General features: G+C 51.5%; 1 protein-coding gene across 4 annotated transcripts in view; it reads left to right on the forward strand.

Annotated features, from left to right (window-relative positions):
• LMOD1 (leiomodin 1) overlaps nucleotides 1-19,414 on the forward strand; it is a 58,726-nt gene extending 39,312 nt beyond the window's left edge. For all 4 annotated transcript variants that reach the window (XM_063602241.1, XM_055109772.2, XM_055109768.2 and 1 more), the window contains one exon: nucleotides 15,119-19,414. In XM_063602241.1, coding sequence (XP_063458311.1) covers nucleotides 15,119-16,744 — 1,626 coding nt within the window. In that variant the 3' untranslated portion in view covers nucleotides 16,745-19,414. The remainder of the gene's footprint in view (nucleotides 1-15,118) is intronic.
• Nucleotides 19,415-20,856: the final 1,442 nt, after the last annotated feature.

Below are 20,856 nucleotides of genomic sequence, written 5' to 3' on the forward strand. Positions count from 1 at the left end.
CCAGGAGAAGGCATTGACAGAGGGAGGCCAGCGGCCAGGTCACAAAGGGCCTGTGAGTGTGGACTTCACGCTGAGGCTACTGGAGAGCCACTGAAAGGCTTCATGGACGGGTCTGCCCTTCAGCAAGGTCCCTGGGGCTGCCGTGCAAGGATCGCCCTGGAGGAGGTCAGCGAAACCGGGAGGGGGTTGTTGCTATAACCCCATGAGAGGTGATAGTGGCCTGGACCAAGGGAACATCTGTGAGGATGGAGGAGAGGGATTGATTTGAGTGGGGTTCAGGCTGTAGTATCTGTGTGCAGGTAACGAGGGAGTATAGAATAGGTCGATTTCCCAGCCTTCCCTCAAAATCACTTGGGCTACTGGTAGGGAAGGGTGAGTGAGTGCAGAGGGGGGTGCAGAGGGGTCCACGTTGCCTCCCCACAGATCCCTCCTTTCCTCTTCCCAGCCGGGTTCTGATTGGAGCCACTGGGTGTTTAGAGGAGCCACTTGCCCAGATAGGGAATAGTGCAGGGGTCGGCAAGGCAGTGGGGGAAGATAAGGAGTCCAGTTTTTGAGGTACTTTGGGGCACACAAACCAAGATAGTCATTAGACGGTACTACCTTCCTAGTAGTGTCTGGCCCAGAGATCCAGCTTTGAGAGACATCAGTACGTAGAATGCAGCTGATGCCATCAGAATGGATGAGATAATCCGGTGAGAGGCTCTAAAGGTGAAAACAAAGGAGGCCTAAAATAAGACCTTGCCAACACCCACATGTCTCAAGGAAGAGGGTCCTTGAAGGAGGCCTAAAGGAGCTGTCAGAGAGCTAGGAGGAAAGCCATGAAGGCTGTGGTGGAAACTGATGGGGAAGCGTTTTGAAGGAAGGACCTGGCCAATAGCGCCAGATGCTTCCCACGCAGTTTGAGCAATATATGAAATAAAAGATAAATCCGACTTAGTGACAGGAGGGTCAGAAGTGATCTGGATGTAACTAATTTCCATGGAATGTTGGGGGTGAGGCAAGAGTGTGTTGGATTGAGGAATGAATAGGGATCAAAAAGTAGAGCTCTTTGAGGAAGTTTGGGTATAAGGGAAGGCTGGCGCTACAGCTGGAAGGGACTGTGGACAGAAGGAGGATCTGATTAACCGGGAGAGATGGGCAGGTTTAAAGGGTGGTGGGAAGGGGCCAGGAAAGAGGGAGAGGCTAAGGCTGTGGGAGAGGGTGCGGGAGTGCAATGTGGGGAGGAGGGGTGGGCACCAGAGCGCGTGGGGAGGGGTGAGCCTGGGCAGGAGGAGAGGGAAGGTGAAAGATGAGCCTGGGGGTGAGTTTGTAGAAGAGGTGGCAGGAAGTTGGAGAATTGCCATGGGTTGTTTCCTCTGTCTGCCTGGGAAGAAATTAGAGGAGATTGTCTGCCAAGAATAGGGGTGGAGTGGGACGAGAGATACTAAGAGAAGGGAGAAGAATTCGGATAGATGCTATGAAGAACCAGGAGAGAGCTAGACCCATAATGACAGTTACCTTTTATTGAAAGCTTCCTGTGCAGCCACAGGAAGTGGATGTGTTATCCACTCACCTCAATGAAGCCTTAATACCGCCCCGTACCAGATGTGATCCCCGTTTTACAGATGAGGAAGGCAAATTAACCTGTCCATGTTGACATAAGAGCAAAGTGTGGAACCCTGGCCTTCTGACTCTCAAGCTGGTCCTCAGCATTGGCGCCACTTGTGAGTTTTAGGGTTCACAGGGGCTGCAGACAGTGGACGGCACCACGTGGGGTGTGGGCTACTCTCCCCAGATAGCCCAGCACCTGGGAGGAGGAGCCACACAGGCCTGCAGTCGGTGCTTTGGCTGTAGGGTTGGGGCTTTGGCTGGCACGTGTGACTGGGGTTGAGGATACTGGCAAGGTGATGACTGACGTGCTGGATAGAACAAGAGGTGAAGCAGTCAAGGTGGGTGGTGCAGAGAAGTCAGAATTTGGGTCTCATGGCCAGCAGTTCCACTTTTGGGTCCATCTACACTCCCAAAGAGTTGAAAGCAAGGACCCACACAGATATGTTCATAGCAGCATTATTCACAATAGCCAAAAACAGCCCAAGTGTCTATCAATGGATGAATAGATAAACAAGCTACATAAATTATACATTTTATGTATAATTTACATAAAATGCTAAAATTATCAAGGTATATACATACAATGGAATACTATTCAGCCTTAAAAAGGAAGGAAACTCTGAATTCAAATTTTGGAGGTGTCCCCGTTTCACAGGTAGCAGCCTCCATTTGGCAGGGCTTAAGCCTCACTCTTGCCCACATACCTTCCTCAGCAGCAAAAGGGTTAGCAATGATCTAGATGAGAATTGAGGATTAAGGAGGTGAGCCTTGTCCTGGAACAGCATAGTTTTTATTTTTTTTCTTTTGAGACAGAGTCTGGCTCTGTCGCTCAGGCTGGAGTGCAGTCGTGCAATCTCAGCTCACTGCAACCTCTGCCTCCTGACTTCGGACGATTCTCCTGCTTCAGCCTCCTGAGTAGCTGAGATTGCAGGTGCTGACCACCATGCCCGGCTAATTTTTTGTATTTTTGGTAGAGATGGGGTTTCACCATGTTGCCCAGGCTGGTCCCGAGCTGGTGACCTCAAGTGATCCACCCGCCTCGGCCTCCCAAAGTGCTGGGATTACATGCATGAGCCACTGTGCCCAGCCTGAAACATCACTTTTTGAGTGGTGATCCAAGGAAAAGCCACTAAAGAAAGTAGTTAACAGAGGACAGTTCTGGGAGTTGTGTCTTAGCTTGACGCTGACAAGTCTCTTGTTTGCTAAAACAAACTCAACTTCTTTCCAGCTGCTCAGTCCTTTGGGAGAAAGGGTGAAGATGGAGAATAAAATGGCTGTCAGTCCCCCGCCTGGTCCCAGCTTCCCACCTCTGGCCCAGTGAGGCTGGGCTTCTCCTTGTTTACTACATTCCTTTAGGGAACGTCAGTGGTGGGCAGGCTCTGGGAGCTGGCCTGCCTTGCCTCACTGCCTCTCAGCTCCCACCTCCTTCCTCACAGCCCTGGACATCCTCAAGGTTGCAGGCCTTAGCAGGTAGCCAAAGACCCTGGTGTACTTCTCAGTGTGGACTCCAGGAAGTTTGTTTTTGTTTTTGTTTTCTCTGAGATGGAGTCTCACTCTGTCACCCACACTGTCACCTCTAGGCTGGGAGTGCCGTGGTGCCATCTCGGCTTACTGCAACCTCTGCCTCCCGGGTTCAAGTGATTCTCCTGCCTCAGCCTCTGGAGTAGCTGGGATTACAGGCGCCCGCCACCATGCCCAGCTAATTTTTGTGTTTTTAGTAGAGATGGGGTTTCACCATGTTGGTCAGGCTGGTCTCAAACTCCCGACCTCAGGTGATCCACCCACCTTGGCCTCCCAAAGTGCTCGGATTACAGGCATGAGCCACCGCACCTGGCTGACACCATTTTCTTATTCATTCATTCAGCAATTCTCAGCATCTACTATGTGCCAAGGCATCATACTGTGTGCCAGGCATCGAGTCAGTAATAAACCATATTTCACGCCCCTGATCCTGCAGGGGAGATGGACAAAGAAACAGAGTGATAGGGGCCAAGATAAGGGAGGGAGTGAAGGGAGCTGTGGGAGAGGGGGAGGAGAAGGGCTCGGGGGTCAGTGGTCACTTCCCAAAGCACACCATGCTTGATGCTGACGTTGATCCTGGACCATGAGTAGAGTGAGGCCGGGTAAAAATGGGGTGGAGCAATGCCTGTGCGAAGGGACAATGTTGTAGGATGAAGCTTGGGTATAAGGAAGTAGATGAGGCTGCAGAGGGAAGCCTCTTCCCCTACATGTTCTGCTCCATCCATTTACCAAACTCCCACTCCTCCTTCAGGAACCAGCTCAAATGTCTCTGCCTGCATGGAACTTTTCTCCACTCCTTCCAGGTGCAACCTCCTGGCTCTGTGCTCCACATACATTAGCAGCCTGGAAGGGCTTTCTCAGGCTTACTGTTTGCTTCTGCCAGAAACCCCCTGTGGATCTTGTTAGTGCTCAGCCCGGCCTCCTCCACAGGCCCTGCTCTGTGCCCCAGGCTCCCTGTAGTTAGTGCCATTCATGTATTCTTCGGGTTGCCTCTTCCCAGCCTTATTATGGTGTGGGGTATAGTTTTCCTACTTCCATTTATTTCCTTTTTGGCCTCAAAGTTAAGCACAGGCCTTTTCATTTGAGTCTCATTGCCAAGCACTGGGGAAAGCAACACAGGGAAGTCACAGAGTAAGGTGGCATACAGTGGAGGTCCCTAGGCCATAAACCCTGACTCCTGATAGTGTGAAAATTAGAAGCCCAATGGGTTTGTTTGTTTGTTTCAAGACAGGGTGGTCTCACTCCGTCGCCCAGGCTAGAGTGCAGTGGCATGATCTTGGCTCACTGCAACCTTCACCTCCCGGGTTCAAGGGATTCTCCTGCTTCAGCCTCCCGGGTAGCTGGGATTACAGGCACCCACCACCACACCCGGCTAATTTTTGTATTTTTAGTACAGGTGGGGTTTCACCATGTTGGCCAGGCTGGTCTCAAACTCCTGACCTCAAGTGATCCGCACACATTGGTCTCCCAAAGTTCTGGGATTATAGGTGTGAGCCACTGCCCCCAGCCCCCAGTGGGTTTCTGACCTTGGCTTTTAGTTTCTTGAGGCTGCCTTCTCCCTAACTCTGCCTTAGCAAAAGCCATCTGGACCTTTTCCTCTAGATGGTCCCTCCTCTCAGTCTGGCATGAAATCCAAGGGAATGCTGGAGAAACTTCCGGGGTGACATTCGATTCACCATCTCTCTGCAGAGATTCATACCTTATCTATCCCTGTGTCCCCGGAGCTGAGCCCAGTCCTTGGCACTTGAGTGCATCTGGCCAAATGATCACACGCCCAGATAGCTCTCTTTGGGTTTGTGTTGTGTGCTTTGCAGGGAGCTCCTGGCAGGAGTGTGGCATTCACTCCTTAGTGTATCACTGTGACCGTGGGGAGCACAGCATAGTAGTTAAGAGTATATGTGCTATAACCCAAGAGATCTGAGTGTGAACTCCAGTCCTCCCACTTACTACTGATATAGTTTAAGAATGACACCAGCCATGCAAGGTGGCGAACACCTGTAATCCCAGCTATTCGGGAGGCTGAGGTAGGAGAATCGCTTGAACCCAGGAGGCAGAGGTTACAGTGAGCTGAGATTGTGCCACTGCACTTCAGTCTGGGTGACAGACTGAGACTCCATCTCAAAAAAAAAAAAAAAAAAAAAAAGAATGACACCATCTGCAAAAGGGGAAAATGTTACCACCGACTCCCAGAAACTGTAACTCCCCCTGAGCACACTGCCCAGAGGTAGTGAATTTGCAGCAGTTAATTTCTTAGGCACCACAGTAATGTGATGGTTGTTAAGACCATGATAATAAAAGCATACAGGCTGGGCATGGTGGCTCACACCTGTAATCCCAGCACTTTGGGAAGCTGAGGCAGGAGGATCGCTTGAGCACAGGAGTTCGAGACCAGACTGGGCAACATGGTGAAATGCATCTCTGGAAAACAAAACAAAACATAATAAAAATTAGCCAGGTGTTGTCATGCACGCTTGTAGTCCTAGCTACTCAGGAGCCTGAGGTGGGAAGATCGCTTGAGCCTGGGAGATGGAGGCTGCAGTGAGCCATGATTGCGCCACTGTACTCCAACCTAGGCAACAGGGTGAAACCCTGTCTCAAAAAAAAAAAAAAAAAAAAATGCGTATAGGAAACAGTGGGAAAGGAAGACCTCAAGGTAGAAGTGAAGGTGGGCACATGTGAAGGGCCCTGGCTCCCAGCAGCCCAAAAGGGCTCCTCCCTCAAGCCTCCTCTTGCTGAGACTGGAGCCTCACCAAGCTCTGCCCACTTCAGATGGCAGTGCTGAGGAGTCAATTACATCAATGACTTAAGTAAAGCACTTATTAGCACGGTGTCTTGCACCTTGTAAACACTAAGTGATGGCTGTGGATATTGTGATTAACATTCTTATTTCAGTGTTGGGTGGCTGGGGGTGAAGGGCTGTGTCTGGATCAGGCATTCAGGTGAAAGAGTGGCTTAGTACATAGCCCCACTAATGCAAAGAGCATAATATAGAGGTTAAAAGTTCAGACTCTAGAGCCTAAGAACCTGAACTTGAATCCTTGCTTTATCATGTAATAGCTGCATAATCTTGGGCTTCACTTTCTTCTGTAACATGGGGATGCGTTGTAGAGTCATCTGAGGACTGCATGAGTGCATAACTGGATGAGAGGCACCTGGGGCGGCATGGCAGCCAGCACTCACCACGGTTAGCTACTGTTATGCTGGAGAAGTGAGGTATTAGGAAGCTCTTGGGTACACCCTGGACTAAAGATTTGGGGAAAAGGATTAAACTCAGGTTGTGGAACTTGACTTCTCAGGTGGACTGGCAACCAGGGATGGGGACCATGCCCTTCAGAAATATGGGCTCAAGGCCAGGTATGGCGGCTCACACCTGTAATCCCAGGACTTGAGAGGCCAAGGCGGGAGGATTCCTTGAGTCCAGGAGTTTGAGACCAGCCTGCAACATAAGACTCCGTCTCTTCCTCCCAAAAAAAGAAAAAGAAAGAAAGAAAGAAATATGGGCTCAGAGCTATGAAATGAGCTCCTCCAGTGTTAGAATTTCTCTAGTTTCTTCACTGGATGGAAGGGGTGGCCATTCTCACACCTGAGACCCCATCATCTGCAGACATCTTGCCAGGGGGCTGCATGCTGCGCCCCACCCCCACGAGTTGCCTCACACACTCGCAAGTGGGTTGGCTCCTGGAGTGCAGTGAGAAGCCACCGAGAGGTCAGGTAGGGTGGGAATGGAGCAGTAGGGGCGTCTGGGATGCCTGCAGGAGCACAGCTTTTCTTAGCTTCATGACTGCATGGGCCTTAGCTTCTCAGCCCACATTTTACCAGGTATACATGTTCCCCTGGGGGGTGCCCTTGATGACCCTTCTGAAGCCCTGAGCATGTGGGAGGCTGTGCCCACATGGCCAGCATTCTTCTGGGGAATGAGAGCACAAGCCTCCAGCGTTGCATGTCAGGTTTATTGGGTGCGGATTGGGTCACATGCTGTCTATCAACAGGGCCTAAGGTTGGGAGCAGGGAATGGCTGAGAGCTCTGAGGGCTCTGGAGTTGAGGGGCCATGCTGGGGCCATGTGGGAAGAGCCTGACTCCCTTCCATTTCGGACAATTTCCATGTGGGTTATTTGGGGATGTTGCACTTTGCTGTCATCACCAAGCATTTCCAGAGTACCTGCGGTGTGTAAACCCCCTTGCTGAGTGTTCTTACTCTCTCCTGCCTCGGTCAGGGGCTGGGAGCTCCAGCTATGCAGTGCTGTCAGTAGTCTCGGAAAGTACACAAGAAGGCCGCCCTGTAGCACCCCCCCCAACATATACCAAAGCCCCCAACCCCAAATTAGGAATTCTGTGTTGAGCCCCTGTTTTTCAGGGGATTAACTGTGCTCCAGTATGGGCATGAGCTGAGCGTCTGTTTGAGTTTTTGTGTATAAGCCCTTGAACATTCCCAAAAGTATGTTTCCAGAGATGTTAACCTAAGGGGGTGAGGTTATACTTGCACTCCATCCTCACTTGTCATTTTCTTCTCCCTTCTCCAACCCCATTTCTGGGTCACAGTTTCCCCAGAGGTCTCTTATAACTTGGAGGGGTGAATGGAAGGGTTCCCTTAGAACTCATCCAGCAAAGGCCAGTGGAGACAGCCAATGTTTCACCAGAGTGGGGGCTTTGAAGTAGCGGAAGCAGGTATGGGATGGGCTGGGAAGGGTCAGAGCTGGGATAACCAAAAAAGAGGGTTGCTGGCAGGTGCTGAGACCTAGTCCCTGAGCCACTGCCAGAACAGGAGTTGAAGAACTTCAGTCTGAGAATGGCTAAGAAAGGGGCTGCTGGCCTTTTGGGGGAGGCTGCAGTGATTCTGTGGCTGGCCTGAAGGAATGCTGTTGGCTGAAGCCGTAGCTCTTCAGCAGGGGGGAGGCCTGCTCTATGGTGGGGGGGCATGCCCTCAACACCCTCTGCTACATACACTTTGATGTGAACTTGTCCCCTGGTCGGCCACGTCCCCTAAGTTGTGAGGGCAAGACTGTTTCTCATGTAGCACTGTGTCCCTCATACAGTGTTGACAGAAGCCTCTTGGTGAATGGGGCCATGAATGGATGAACGAGCAAGGCCCGCAGCAGGATTCTTGGTGGAATGGCTTGAGAGGACAGACTCCTGGCACCCACAGGGCCCAACAAGTGTAGCTCCCTACAAGTGCTAGTTGCTATTGTTGGTGGGGATAATACCTGTCCCTATCCCACTCCACCCTGGCCTCTGTCACCATAGGACTGGGGTGGGTTTGGGGGAGGCTTCTCAAAGCAGCCTCATCCCTTCCCAGCTTGTAGCCCTCCAGGCAGGTCTCCAGGGCTTAATACATGGTCATTTCATTTTCCATGGAAAAGCACACAATGTAGTTCCATTCTGGGTAAGAACAAATTTCACCCTGCTAAACAATACCAAGATACTAAGCAAAGGGGGCAGGGGCTCAAATAGGAGGAGGTTGGGGCCCTACTGCCTGCCCTCGAGGCTTAATCACTTCTCAGAAGGACCCAGATTTTTACAGCCTATCTCCTATTCAAGGCTTTCTTGTCATCAGGATCTAGGTTTGAGTCCTGGTTCTACCACTTACAACCCAGTGAGGATCCCCAGGGGGATCAGTCCCATTGTACATATGAGACAACAGGTTCAGAGGTGCTAAGTGTCTCAGCCAAGGTCACAGAGCTAGTTAGGGGCAGAGCTGGGATTTGCACATAGGCCAACTGTCTAAAGACCCAGTGGGCTCATATGCCACTATGGGCAGAACTTTTCCGGAACAGCCCCCAGTTTTCCTGGCAGCCGTAAAGGGAACCTGTAGTTTTCTAGGGGCAATATCAGTTGTTACAAGATCTGAATCTTTAATGTCTAATGAGCTAGGCCTAGCCTCAGTAGAGGACTCCTGCCCCACATTCCACCAATGGAAACAGGCATTATGGCCCCTACCCAGGACAGCTGGTGCCAGGAATCCAACTTTCCCCATAGGACAATGGACCTCCCTTAAGCTTGTCTATTTATCTATTTATTTTAAATAGAGACAGAGTCTCACTCACTATGTTGCCCAGGCTAGTCCTGAACTTCTGGGCTCAAGCAGTCCTCCTGCCTCAGCCTCCCAAAGTGACAGGATTACAGGGGTCAGCCACTGTGCCTGGCCCCTCCTTAAACTTCTTTTCCGGAGACTCTAGAATCTTTCTTTTTGGTGGAAAACAATAAAAGATTTGGCACTCCACATGGAATGCGGCAGGAGACTGCAGTGGGTGAACTCCCCCGGTCCCTTCCAGCCCTGGGCCCTGCTGCCTGCCCTGCCCTGCACACCAGCCCTGTGAGGCATCTGCTCTCCCAGGGGACCTTTGACAGGCCCTCCAGCCCATGGTCAGCTCTTCCCTGCCCTCCCTTGTAAAGATAGATGAGACTGGCAGCTGCAGTGCCTGGTATCAGGAAGTCCCTAGGTGGCTGGAGGGAGTGGGCCAGAGCCCCAGTTCTTGGTGGGACAGCTTCGTGGGAAATGCAGGGGAATGTTCAGGGGCTCTGAGACATGGTGGAGGCGGGTGGGGGGACTGATGCAGGACGCGGATGGACAGGTGGTAAGGAGTTTGTGCATGAGAGTGGGACTGGGAGATGTCACATATTTCCCTGGGGCTTTCCTGGTAAATAGAACTTTGGTCAAGGAGAAACCAGCAGTAGGCCACAGCCTAGGCCAAGGTAAAAATGCTGTCTTCTAATGAGCTCCAGATCCACACAGACTGTGGCTTTTAATGTCCTAGGGGACTTTAGCCAAGGCCTAGAAAAAGTCTCCTAGAAGCAGAGTTTGGAGACCCCATAGATCCTACCCTCAGTCAGGAGCTCGAGCTAGGGGCATTCCAGATGCCTCCAGATGAAAAGACTGCACAGGTATCACCAGGCCGCCTTGAGGGCATGTAGCAAGGGTGGCATCAAACCTTCGGAACTGCCATCACCTCAGTCTTGCTTTGGGAAAGGAACAAATACTTCTGAATTCATGGCAGTGGTATCACCTGTGAGGGTGCGGTCATTGCTAGTCAGCCCTGCCCTCCTTGGCTCTGCCCTCTCCTAGGCGAGTGCCTGGAAAGTGACCTCTGCAAGCACAGGCAGACCCATATCTTCCAACCTCCTGCTGGAGCCATTCTCCCCAGGGTCTGTCTGCAGACTTCCTCCCTTGCAGCTACGTGGGTCCAAATGACTCTGCAGAGAGGGAGATGCCTCCTCCTCAGGTGATGGGTCACAGGAAGGAAGAAGGTGACCTCAGTGGGGGACAATGTGGGCTGGCAAGGTATCAGTGGGCTGTGGTTGCCGAATGCAGCACACAGAGGCTCTGGCCCTTGCTCTCAGCAAGTTCTCATTTTAAACTTTCTGGATAGACAAATAATCCTTTTCCTCTCATCTTTTGCCAATGGAGGTGGTGAAATGTTCTCTCCTCTGTTTAATCAGATAAGACTTCTAAAGAAAGCAGCATCAGAAGGGCCAAGGTAAGGGAGAAAACGCTGTGCTCTGCCCATCTGAACCTATCAAGGGCATTAAACTTGGATCCTAACGCACGTGGCAGACACAGAGCAACATCATGTAGCCATAAGGCCTGGAGGAGATGGGGGCAAGGAGCCGTTTCTTACTTCTGAGCCCGATCACTAGGTACCTCAATGTGTCACAGGTCAGTACAGGCTTTCAGAGGTCATCCTTTCCATTCCCCTGCCTCCATCCAGGGACTCCCAAACCATCCCTGCGGGCTTCCCCTAACCCTAATGCTTTTCGCAAAGGGAAAAAATAACTGTTGCTACCTAGTTTTCTCATCAAGAGGCCTGTGGACCTTTACTGCATGGAAGTTCTTTGTTATATCTAACCTAAATTCCTCCTGCTATAAGGGATAGACAGTTGAGTAAGGTCTAGCGACAGAAACACAGGCAAAAATAACCTCTGGAGGTCACCGGGATGTACCATCAATTCTGGAAGCAAGAAGAAGTTTTCCTAGCCTCCCTTTCAGATTAGCACGAAGGAAGCAGCTCTGCTATGTGCCGGCTCCGAGGAGCTCAGCTCAACAGAAATCCCAGCCCTGGGAGGACTCTGGGCTCCTTCTCCTTTTAAGGCAACGTTTGAATGCTCAGGGCTACACAAGCGGCAACAAGCCCCAGCCCCTCTCATTCCTGGCTATTTGGAGGAAACTGATGATTAATCAACCCTTTCCCTCCCACCCCCAGCCTGTTTTTCATTAGGTTCTTTTTAAAGTGTTGGCACACCTCCTCAAGAACAGACACTTGGCAGATCCTTGCCAACTAGGACCCCAGGGTAGGGGAGGTAACTAGGAAGGAGTGCGGAGTAGTCCTGGATTAGGATAAAGGGGGGAAGTCAGGATGTGGGGTGTCAGGGAAGAAAGAAGGTTAAATTGAGGCTGGGGGTGGTGGCTCACGCCTGTAATCACAGCACTTTGGGAGGCCGAGGCAGGTGGATCACCTTGAGGTCGGGAGTTCAGGACCAGCCTGACCAACATGGAGAAACCCCGTCTCTACCAAAAATACAAAATTAGCTAGGCGTGGTGGCACATGCCTGTAATCCCAGCTACTTGGGAGGCTGAGGCAGGAGAATCGCTTGAACTCAGAAGGCAGAGGTTGCAGTGAGCCGAGATTGCGGCATTGCACTCCAGCCTGGGCAACAACAGTGAAACTCCATCTCAAAGAAAAAAAAGAAGAAAAGAAAAGGAAAGAAAGAAAGAAGGTTAAATTGAGTCCTGGCTAGGGGTGAGAGGGAAGGGTCTGAATGGGAGTCCTAGCTCTGAAGGGGGCTGCGTGAAAAGAGGAGGCTGGTGGGTGAGGCTCTGTGGGCAGCTGGGCACTTGGGTACTCCAGGGATGCTGGGTGGGCCGAGAGGAGCTGCTTTGGCCCCTGATGGGGAAGGTTAGAGATGGTTACATTGACTTGGTGGCTGTTAGTGAGACAGTCAGGTCTGAAATCCAGCTTTTCCCGAACTTGCTAGGTGAAGAAGTCAGTTAAGTCATCATCTCTCTGGATTCCCAGTTTCTCTCTGAGTGAAGCCTACGAGTGGCGTGGGAACTCTGGAAAGGGAAGCTACGCAGTGCACAGTGGGCTCTGAGAACTCCTGAAATGTGCACATTTTGGGAAAGGAAGGAAGAGGGGAGGGCAGGAGTCTTTGCCCTGGAGGCCTAATCTCTAGACCATGGGCCTAGAGAGGCTGGTCCCTCCAGCTTTCACCTCCAAGCTCCAAAAGTGGACAGAATCAGTGATGGAACTGCTCTCAACTTGATGGGATCAGGGAATAGGAGAGGGAATTTCCCGGTCAAACTATGGGCAGATCCTAAAAGGGCTGATCCATTGGGTTTCCTTGTTTCCATTCTATTTGCATACTCCTCTCCTTCTGTCCCTTTCAAATCAAGGTTCAGTAAGGTCACCATCACTTCTGCTCCAGGGTCAAACCCAGTTGATCTGAGGGTCAAACCCAGTTCCCTGGGGGCCTGAGTGAGTGTGAGGGGGAGCTCTCTGCCCCTTGCTCCATCACCATAGCCCCAGTGGGGCCTCCAGTGCAGCTGGACCTTGGGGCCTGCAGGGCAGGAGGCTAGAACAGATACATTCCAAGGCCCTGTCTCACTAGGCCCTGTGCCCCTTGGCTGCTTATTGTGATTCTAGCAGAGGAGCCAAGGACTCTTGCTGCTAAAAAAACCCAGGGGCTGGTCCCCAATGGCATGTGTTTGTGGTGCAGGTACAAACCGTTTCCATAGGACTCACTTTTCTTTCCATTCCCTCGGCGAAGAGCGGAGGTTGAAGAAATGCTACTTGGGCCCGAGAGTGCGACAGAGAGCTGCTTTCCTTTCTTCCCTGCCCTCTCCCCACACCCCAACCTGGCACTCTTGAAAGATAACTTTTTAAATATTCAAACCGTAGTCTCTTCCTCTTGAAAAACCTTTAGGGGAGGACATCACAGCCTCCCTTTAAGTCCCAGTTGCTCTGGGGTCACAGTTGGACAGTTAAGTCTAATGTCTACTCTATGTCTAATGTCTAACTCTGCCACTTCCTCCGCTTCTCTGATGAAGATGAGAAGCAAGTGCTCTCAAAACAGGGCTCAGGCTCGGTGCAACCTTACGGAGGAAGAAACAGGGATCCATGGAGGTGTGGGTGGCTTATGTTGTGTATAAAACTCAAGCCCCCAGCCTGGCGCGGTGGCTCACGCCTGTAATCCCAGCACTTTGGGAGGCCGAGGTGGGTGGATCATGAGGTCAGGAGTTCGAGACCAGCCTGACCAACATGGTGAAACCCTGTCTCTACTAAAAATACAAAAATTAGCTGGGCATGGTATTGTGCACCTGTAATCCCAGCTACTCAGGAGGCTGAGGCAGGAGAATCACTTGAACCCGGGAGGTAGAGGTTGCCATGAGTCAAGATCGCGCCATCACACTCCACCCTGGGTGACAGAGCAAGACTCTGTCAAAAACAAACAAACAAACCAACCAAAAAAAACCTCAAGCCCCCATCACAGCTCAACTGACTCGGTCCCATGGCCTCTCTCACAAACTTCTCAGTGTCTCGGGGGTCAAAATTGAGTCATAGAATCCAAGATCTAGAATCTGGCAGAGTCTTCCAGAGATCAGCTGACTCAATGAATTCCAGGGCTCTCCACAGAGAGGTGCTTGTCTTTAGCTAAGTTTTTACTAAAAATAAGGACAATACTGTGAATTTAAAAAAATACACATATTTGCTGTTAAGGTATATTCTTTACTCTGTTATGCCTACCTTCTTTAAAATTAGCTCCTTCTTATTTTAATGAGATGATGATGGTAGATAGAATTTTAAAATATCGGATGGGCATGGCAGCTCACACCTGTGATCTCAGCACTTTGGGAGGCTGAGGTGGGAGGACTGCTTGAGGATAGGATTTTGAGTCCAGCCTGGGCAACATAACAAGACCCCCATCTCTAAAAAAAAAAAAATAATAATAACAATAATAATGATAATAATTTACAAATATCCTTAATTGGTAAAATAAAATGTTAGCATATGTTGATCCCTCTACCTTTTTTTTCCTTTGGAAATGTATTGCCTTATAAAATTTCTGTATCTCAGAACTATTGGCCTACTCCTTAAAAGCAGGGGCCAGGACTAAGGTGAAGGGATGTGAGGCACTCACCTTGGGCACAGAATATAAGCGGATGCCAAAAACTCAGTGAGCAAGATAACTGATGTTTTCATATATATATATATATATATATATATATATATATATATATATTTTTTTTTTTTTTTTTTTTTTTTTTTTGAGACAGAGTTTCGCTCTTGTTGCTTAGGCTGGAGTGCAATGGTGCAGTCTTGGCTCACCACAACCTCCACCTCCCAGGTTCAGGTGATTCTCCTGCCTCAGCCTCCCGAGTAGCTGGGATTAGAGGCATGCACCACCATGCCTGGCTAATTTTGTATTTTAGTAGACAGAGGTTTCTCCATGTTGGCCAGGCTGGTCTCAAACTCCCGACCTCAGGTGATCCACCTGCCTCGGCCTCCCAGAGTGTTGGGATTACAGGCATGAGCCACCGCGCCCGGACTTCATGTATATTTTTAAAAATAAAACTAATGCAAAAAGTCCACAATAAACACCAATGCAAAATTTTAAAGACAGGATCAGTGTTAGTATTTCTCCTTTTGCCTCAGGTTCCAATGTGCTTGGCAGGGCACTGCTTGGAAGCAGTCCTTCTAAATCACCCATGATAGGAAAGGGCAATTCTGGGTCTGAGAATACTCCATAAAAGGAACTGCCACAACCTTTGCAGGTGTTTGGTTGTCTCACAACCCTGAGGCCTTGAGTCTGATGTCATCCCATTTCTGCAGCTTAAACCTGAGTCCCTCTTTTGCTGCCCTCAATGGAGACATCCACCCCACTCTCCCAAACAGCACAACTGTCCTTCGGAGGCTCAAGGGCAGTTATGTAAGCGCTCCCCCACACATCCCCATACTCATTCCTCTCCCTCTGTAGCCAGCTCTTCATGATTATTTTTCTTTTCTGAATTCTTAGGAAAGCAAGCAAGTGGAGACCAAGACAGATGCCAAGAATGGAGAGGAAAGGGGCAGAGATGCCAGCAAAAAAGCCCTGGGCCCCAGACGGGACTCAGATCTGGGGAAGGAGCCAAAGAGGGGTGGTTTAAAGAAAAGCTTCTCTAGAGACAGAGATGAAGCTGATGGCAAGAGTGGCGAGAAGCCCAAGGAGGAGAAGATCATCCGGGGCATTGACAAGGGCCGGGTCAGGGCTGCAGTGGATAAGAAGGAGGCAGGGAAGGATGGGAGAGGAGAGGAGAGGGCAGTGGCCACCAAGAAGGAAGAGGAGAAGAAAGGGAGTGACAGGAACACAGGCTTGAGCAGCGACAAGGATAAAAAGAGGGAGGAGATGAAGGAGGTGGCCAAGAAAGAGGATGATGAGAAGGTAAAAGGGGAGCGTAGGAACACAGACACCAGAAAAGAGGGTGAGAAGATGAAAAGAGCAGGTGGGAACACAGACATGAAAAAGGAGGATGAGAAGGTAAAAAGAGGAACTGGGAACACAGACACCAAAAAGGAGGATGAAAAAGTCAAGAAGAATGAACCCTTACATGAAAAGGAAGCCAAGGATGACAGCAAGACCAAAACACCCGAGAAACAGACGCCCAGTGGCCCCACCAAGCCCTCTGAAGGTCCGGCCAAGGTAGAGGAGGAGGCAGCTCCCAGCATATTTGATGAGCCTCTGGAGAGAGTGAAGAACAACGACCCCGAGATGACTGAGGTGAATGTCAACAACTCAGACTGCATCACAAATGAGATCTTGGTCCGGTTTACTGAGGCTCTGGAGTTCAACACTGTGGTTAAGGTGTTCGCCTTGGCCAACACGCGAGCCGATGACCACGTGGCCTTTGCCATTGCCATCATGCTCAAGGCCAACAAGACCATCACCAGCCTCAACCTGGACTCCAACCACATCACAGGCAAAGGCATCCTGGCCATCTTCCGGGCCCTCCTCCAGAACAACACGCTGACCGAGCTCCGCTTCCACAACCAGCGACACATCTGTGGAGGCAAGACGGAGATGGAGATCGCCAAGCTGCTGAAGGAGAATACTACCCTGCTCAAGCTGGGCTACCATTTTGAGCTGGCCGGGCCCCGAATGACCGTCACCAATCTGCTCAGCCGCAACATGGACAAGCAGAGACAAAAGCGGCTGCAGGAGCAAAGGCAGGCACAGGAAGCCAAGGGAGAGAAGAAGGATCTGCTGGAGGTACCCAAGGCCGGGGCCGTGGCTAAGGGCTCCCCAAAACCTTCACCTCAACCATCTCCAAAGCCCTCTCCAAAGAACTCACCCAAAAAAGGGGGTGCTCCAGCTGCCCCACCTCCCCCTCCCCCTCCCTTGGCTCCACCCCTTATCATGGAGAACCTGAAGAATTCACTTTCACCAGCTACCCAGAGGAAGATGGGAGACAAAGTCCTCCCTGCCCAGGAGAAGAACTCCCGTGACCAGCTATTGGCTGCCATCCGCTCCAGCAACCTCAAGCAGCTCAAGAAGTTAAGTAATTATGGGCATGAGCCAGCAGGGCGGGGCTGGGTAGGGCCTGGAGGAGAGGGCAGGACTGCAAAAGGGAAGGCATGCAGAGGAGCTTATGTCGGCTGCAGATGATATAGACTCCCAGGGCCCATAGGGGACTTCAGGTCATCTCATGCATCCTCCTGCCTGCAGGCAGGTCACACCTGTATATCCCCTAGAGCTGAGACTCTACCCTTCCTTTAAGGAGCTTCCTTTAACCCCTCACTCCATGCTTCTCTTTCATTCTGCAATGAAGCCTGTTTCTCCTTAAAATGGAGAAATGGCCTCTACAGAGTAGTTTTGCCTCGGGTCCTTCCTTTAAGTCTTCTCCATTTCCCCAAACAAAAATGATCCATGTTTTACTTAGCCTCCTCTCAGGACCAGCCAAGTCCTACAGGTCAGTCCATCCGAAAGGTCTCTGGGAGATTCACCTCTCAGGAGAGTCTACCTTTGCCTAGCCAGTGCCATGGACACAGGAGCCATCCCTGGACACCCTACTTCTCCAAGCCCTGCCTCCCCTGGAAGTCTGGCCTGGGTGACAAAGTCCACGATCGTTTGTCCATTTGGTTGGATACCCAACCCCCACAACATCATCTGGGACAAGGTATCATGAGATAAAGGAAAATCTCAATTGTAATTCCAGTGGTCACTCGATGACATCCAATTTTTACAGACAATGAAAAATGCTCCCTCAGTGTCAACACCTCATTCACATTCCACAGACATAACATATTGCAGTGTCTTGTGTGTCCTTCCAGTAGGGAGGGAGGTGAGGTGGCTGAGCTCCCTTCTCTAACCTGTCTCTATTTTGCCCCTACAGGTGGAAGTGCCCAAACTGCTTCAGTAGGACCAGGCTGCAAGGCACCATCTGCCAATGCCATGACTGCTCAGGCCTCACCTCCCAGGGCTACACAGACCCTGCCCACCCCATCCCTGGCTGACCTGCTGTGGATGTCCCTATTCTGCCATGGGAGAGTCAAGGCCTGGGTCACGCTCAAGGAAGGATGCCTTATCTCTTCTCACTTTCCTTTTCTTGTCTCTGAGGCTCTCCAAATTTTGCTTTAATACCTGGAGCTCAGGTTTCCAGACAAGAAGAGTCCTTTTAGCACATCGCTGAGAAGATGGCACTGTCCAGGGCCCATGTAGCTGGCAAGCTGCAAAAGCCCTGTGATCCAGGAAAGATGTCCCACAGGGACCACATCCACCCCAGCCCCACTGCCCTCCAGGGCCAGGATTCAGGCCTCTGAGGAGCCCACGGGGCAAAGCTGCTGGGCCAGTGGCACTCTGTGTGGGAAAATGGCAGAAAGATGGAGAGGCATGGGGGCCCAAAGGGGAGCGTGGGGAGGGGCTGAGGATACCCCAAAGTCCAGGCTAATTAGAGGATGTGGCAGGGGCAGTGGCCTGGATGCACAGTGCCTGATGGGAGTAGGCTCCAGACAGGAGGAGTGGGACAGACAGCAGCTGGACTTGAAGGTTTGATGCCAAAGCAGACATTTTCCTCACACCCACCTGCTGCTGTATGAATAGCTGTGTATCTGTTTTTCCATAAGATTTTGATAATATATACAAACCTTTAGCTGTGAATGGCTGTGCCCCACCTGTTGTCCTGAACTGTGAGTCCTGATCCTAACCCTGGGCTCCCTGGAGGACTCTAGAAGCTCAGGTTCCCTGCCACACTATTTGAGTTGGCCAAGAAATAAATTCACATCCTCAGAAAGTGCAGCATGGAGGAAAATCTGAACTCTAAGCAGAAGACTCTCCACTGACCTGGTTGTCCAGGTCTAGAAGGCCAGGCCTCTACTAGGTCTGCTCCTGAACCAGTCCTGCTGCCTGGAGTCAGTAGCCAGAGTTGTTCTCAGGGGTGCTGGGGCAGAGTGGAGCCCAGGGTGCTGGGATGGCTATATTAGGCATGTTCAGGGATGCTCATTCCATGACTCTGCCTAACCATGGGCTCAGGGCCAGGTCCTCACAGCAGTCACAGGCCCAGGAAGGCGGCAGGCAGAGAAGTGGAGTGACTATTTGGAGAATAGCACCCATATCTGTGTGCCCTAGGGCTCAGAGGGGCCTCATCTTCCCCAGCCCTCCCCACCTGCTCACCAATTCCACTTCCTGCCCCAACTGCAGGAATGCTGACAATGCTGCCATGCCCACCATCGGGTGTAGGTGAAAGGCATCTTTCTGAATTTCATTCTCTTGAAGGTGCTGCCACCCCTTGGCACTGTGGAACTGCCACCTTGGGTCTGTGTCACTTGTAGGTTTCTCTGCCTCCAGGTTGCCTCAACAGCAGGAGGCACAGCAGTTTCACCATCTCTGAGGTGAGGGTGGGGTGCCCCAGCTAGGAAGCAAGATCGCTGTGCTAGGTCTGACCAAAACCAGAGGGCAGTCTAGTCCTGGGGGTAAAGCCCTCAGATCCCAGGGCACACTCTTCTCCATTCCCTCCACCCACTTGCCTGTCACCCCAGTCACCTAAGCAATCACTGGGCCCAGAGGAGAGGAGACAGACACACACTGGCTCCTGGACCTAAAGGGTATGAGCTGGAGCTAAGGCCAGCTAGAGCTTCCACTGTCAGCCCTCACTGTCAGCCCCACTGCACTCCCCTGTGCCTGCTGGGCACTGGGCACTAGCTAGATGCTTTAGGTTGCTTCAGCTGATCCTTCAACTCTGTGAGGTGGATACCAATATTCTATTTTGCAGATAGAATTTGGCCCAGAGAGGTTAACTAATATATCCATGATCACACAGCTAATAAAAGTCAGAGCTCAGGTCTGTTTTGTTTGTTGGTTTTGTTTTGAGCCCAGGTCTTCAGGCCATAGAACTGCTTCTCATTAACAGCTCCCCTTCCTTCCCTCACTGAAATAAGGCTGTGACGGTGCTGCAGGAAAGCACTGGACGCTCACCTGAACCCAAACAACCTGCCTCCAAATCTTAAGGCTCCAATAGAACCTGTCACCTTAGGAAGCCCTTTCTACCAAACTTCAAACATGATTTAGCCAGAGAGAAAAACCACTCCCTACTGTCCTGAGCAACAAGTGAGCTGCCCTCTTCCTCGGTGCTCCCGCGGTGGGGATGCTGTTTCCACCCTGGATGATGTCATCACTCCTCTAGTGCACTTGAACCTGGTGCAGGAGCACAGCGCCACCTGGGGGTGGACCGCAACCCAGATTCTCCAGCTGCTCCAGGGGTGCCCTGGAGCTGTGCTAGGGACCAGGGGAGGGAGGCAGTTAGAGGGAGGGGGAGGAAAAGATGGGCAGATAGCCTGGTGAGCTTCGGAAAAGGGGCCCAAACTCTGGAGGCTGTGTTTCTGCTGCGCCACGCACCCACTGCTGCCCACCTGCCCCACCAACACTGGCAGTCACCCATCTATCCTGCTTCCTTTCCTAAAACTTAGAGAGGGAAATCCAGAAAGGCTCTATCCTTGTCTGGTGCCCGTACTGTACAAGGACAAAAAAAGAGGTTCGAAGACAGAAAATGACTTGTCGAAGTTGATGAATCAGGATTTGAACCCAAGTCTCTTACCTCTGGGTTCATCTAGCAACCTGGATGAAGCCACGGTCTGACCTCCACGGTCTCTGCCTGCAGCCCCCACTGTCATATCCTCCACTCTGCCCCCCCACCCTCCATCACTTCCTGGAGAATCACATTCCCTAGCTCCTACCTGCAAGGAAGGGAGGCTTCACCTCTCAGCTCTCCCGGCCCGCAGGGCCCAGCCGTTGCACCCCAAGCTTCTTGGCTCCTGGTCCTATCCAGATGGGAAAAGCGTCTTTCCCTCCACCTTCCCAGCACTGGGACCTAGGCCCTGGTGCTGGCTGTGGGTGGGATGGCAGGCACCAGCAGCTGCCAAGGCGCTGGCCTCACTTGTCCTTACAGAAGCTCAACCTGCAGGTGAGCAAGGGGCTCTAGGCCTGGGCACTGTGTCACACATGTGGCACTCTTTAAGAAACATGAGATCTGGATGCAGGTCACCCATGAGCTTCTGGACCACCAAGTCGGGAGTGCCATGTGCTGCCCCCTACCCTTCACCCTGCATGGCCAGGCTGGGGCTCCTGACCTCTGAGTTTGGCCTAACTAGGGCCTGTGTTGCTGTGGTGCTGGGCTAGGCTGCTGGCCTAAGAGTGGCCAAGAGAGTGTGGCCCCCCTCAGCACCCTTCCCCCAGCACCTCCCACTCATCCTGTCTATGCCCCTCCTACCCCTCCCTCCTTCCCT

Source organism: Pan paniscus, chromosome 1 (genome assembly GCF_029289425.2).
Source record: "Pan paniscus chromosome 1, NHGRI_mPanPan1-v2.0_pri, whole genome shotgun sequence".
Lineage (NCBI taxonomy): Eukaryota > Metazoa > Chordata > Mammalia > Primates > Hominidae > Pan > Pan paniscus.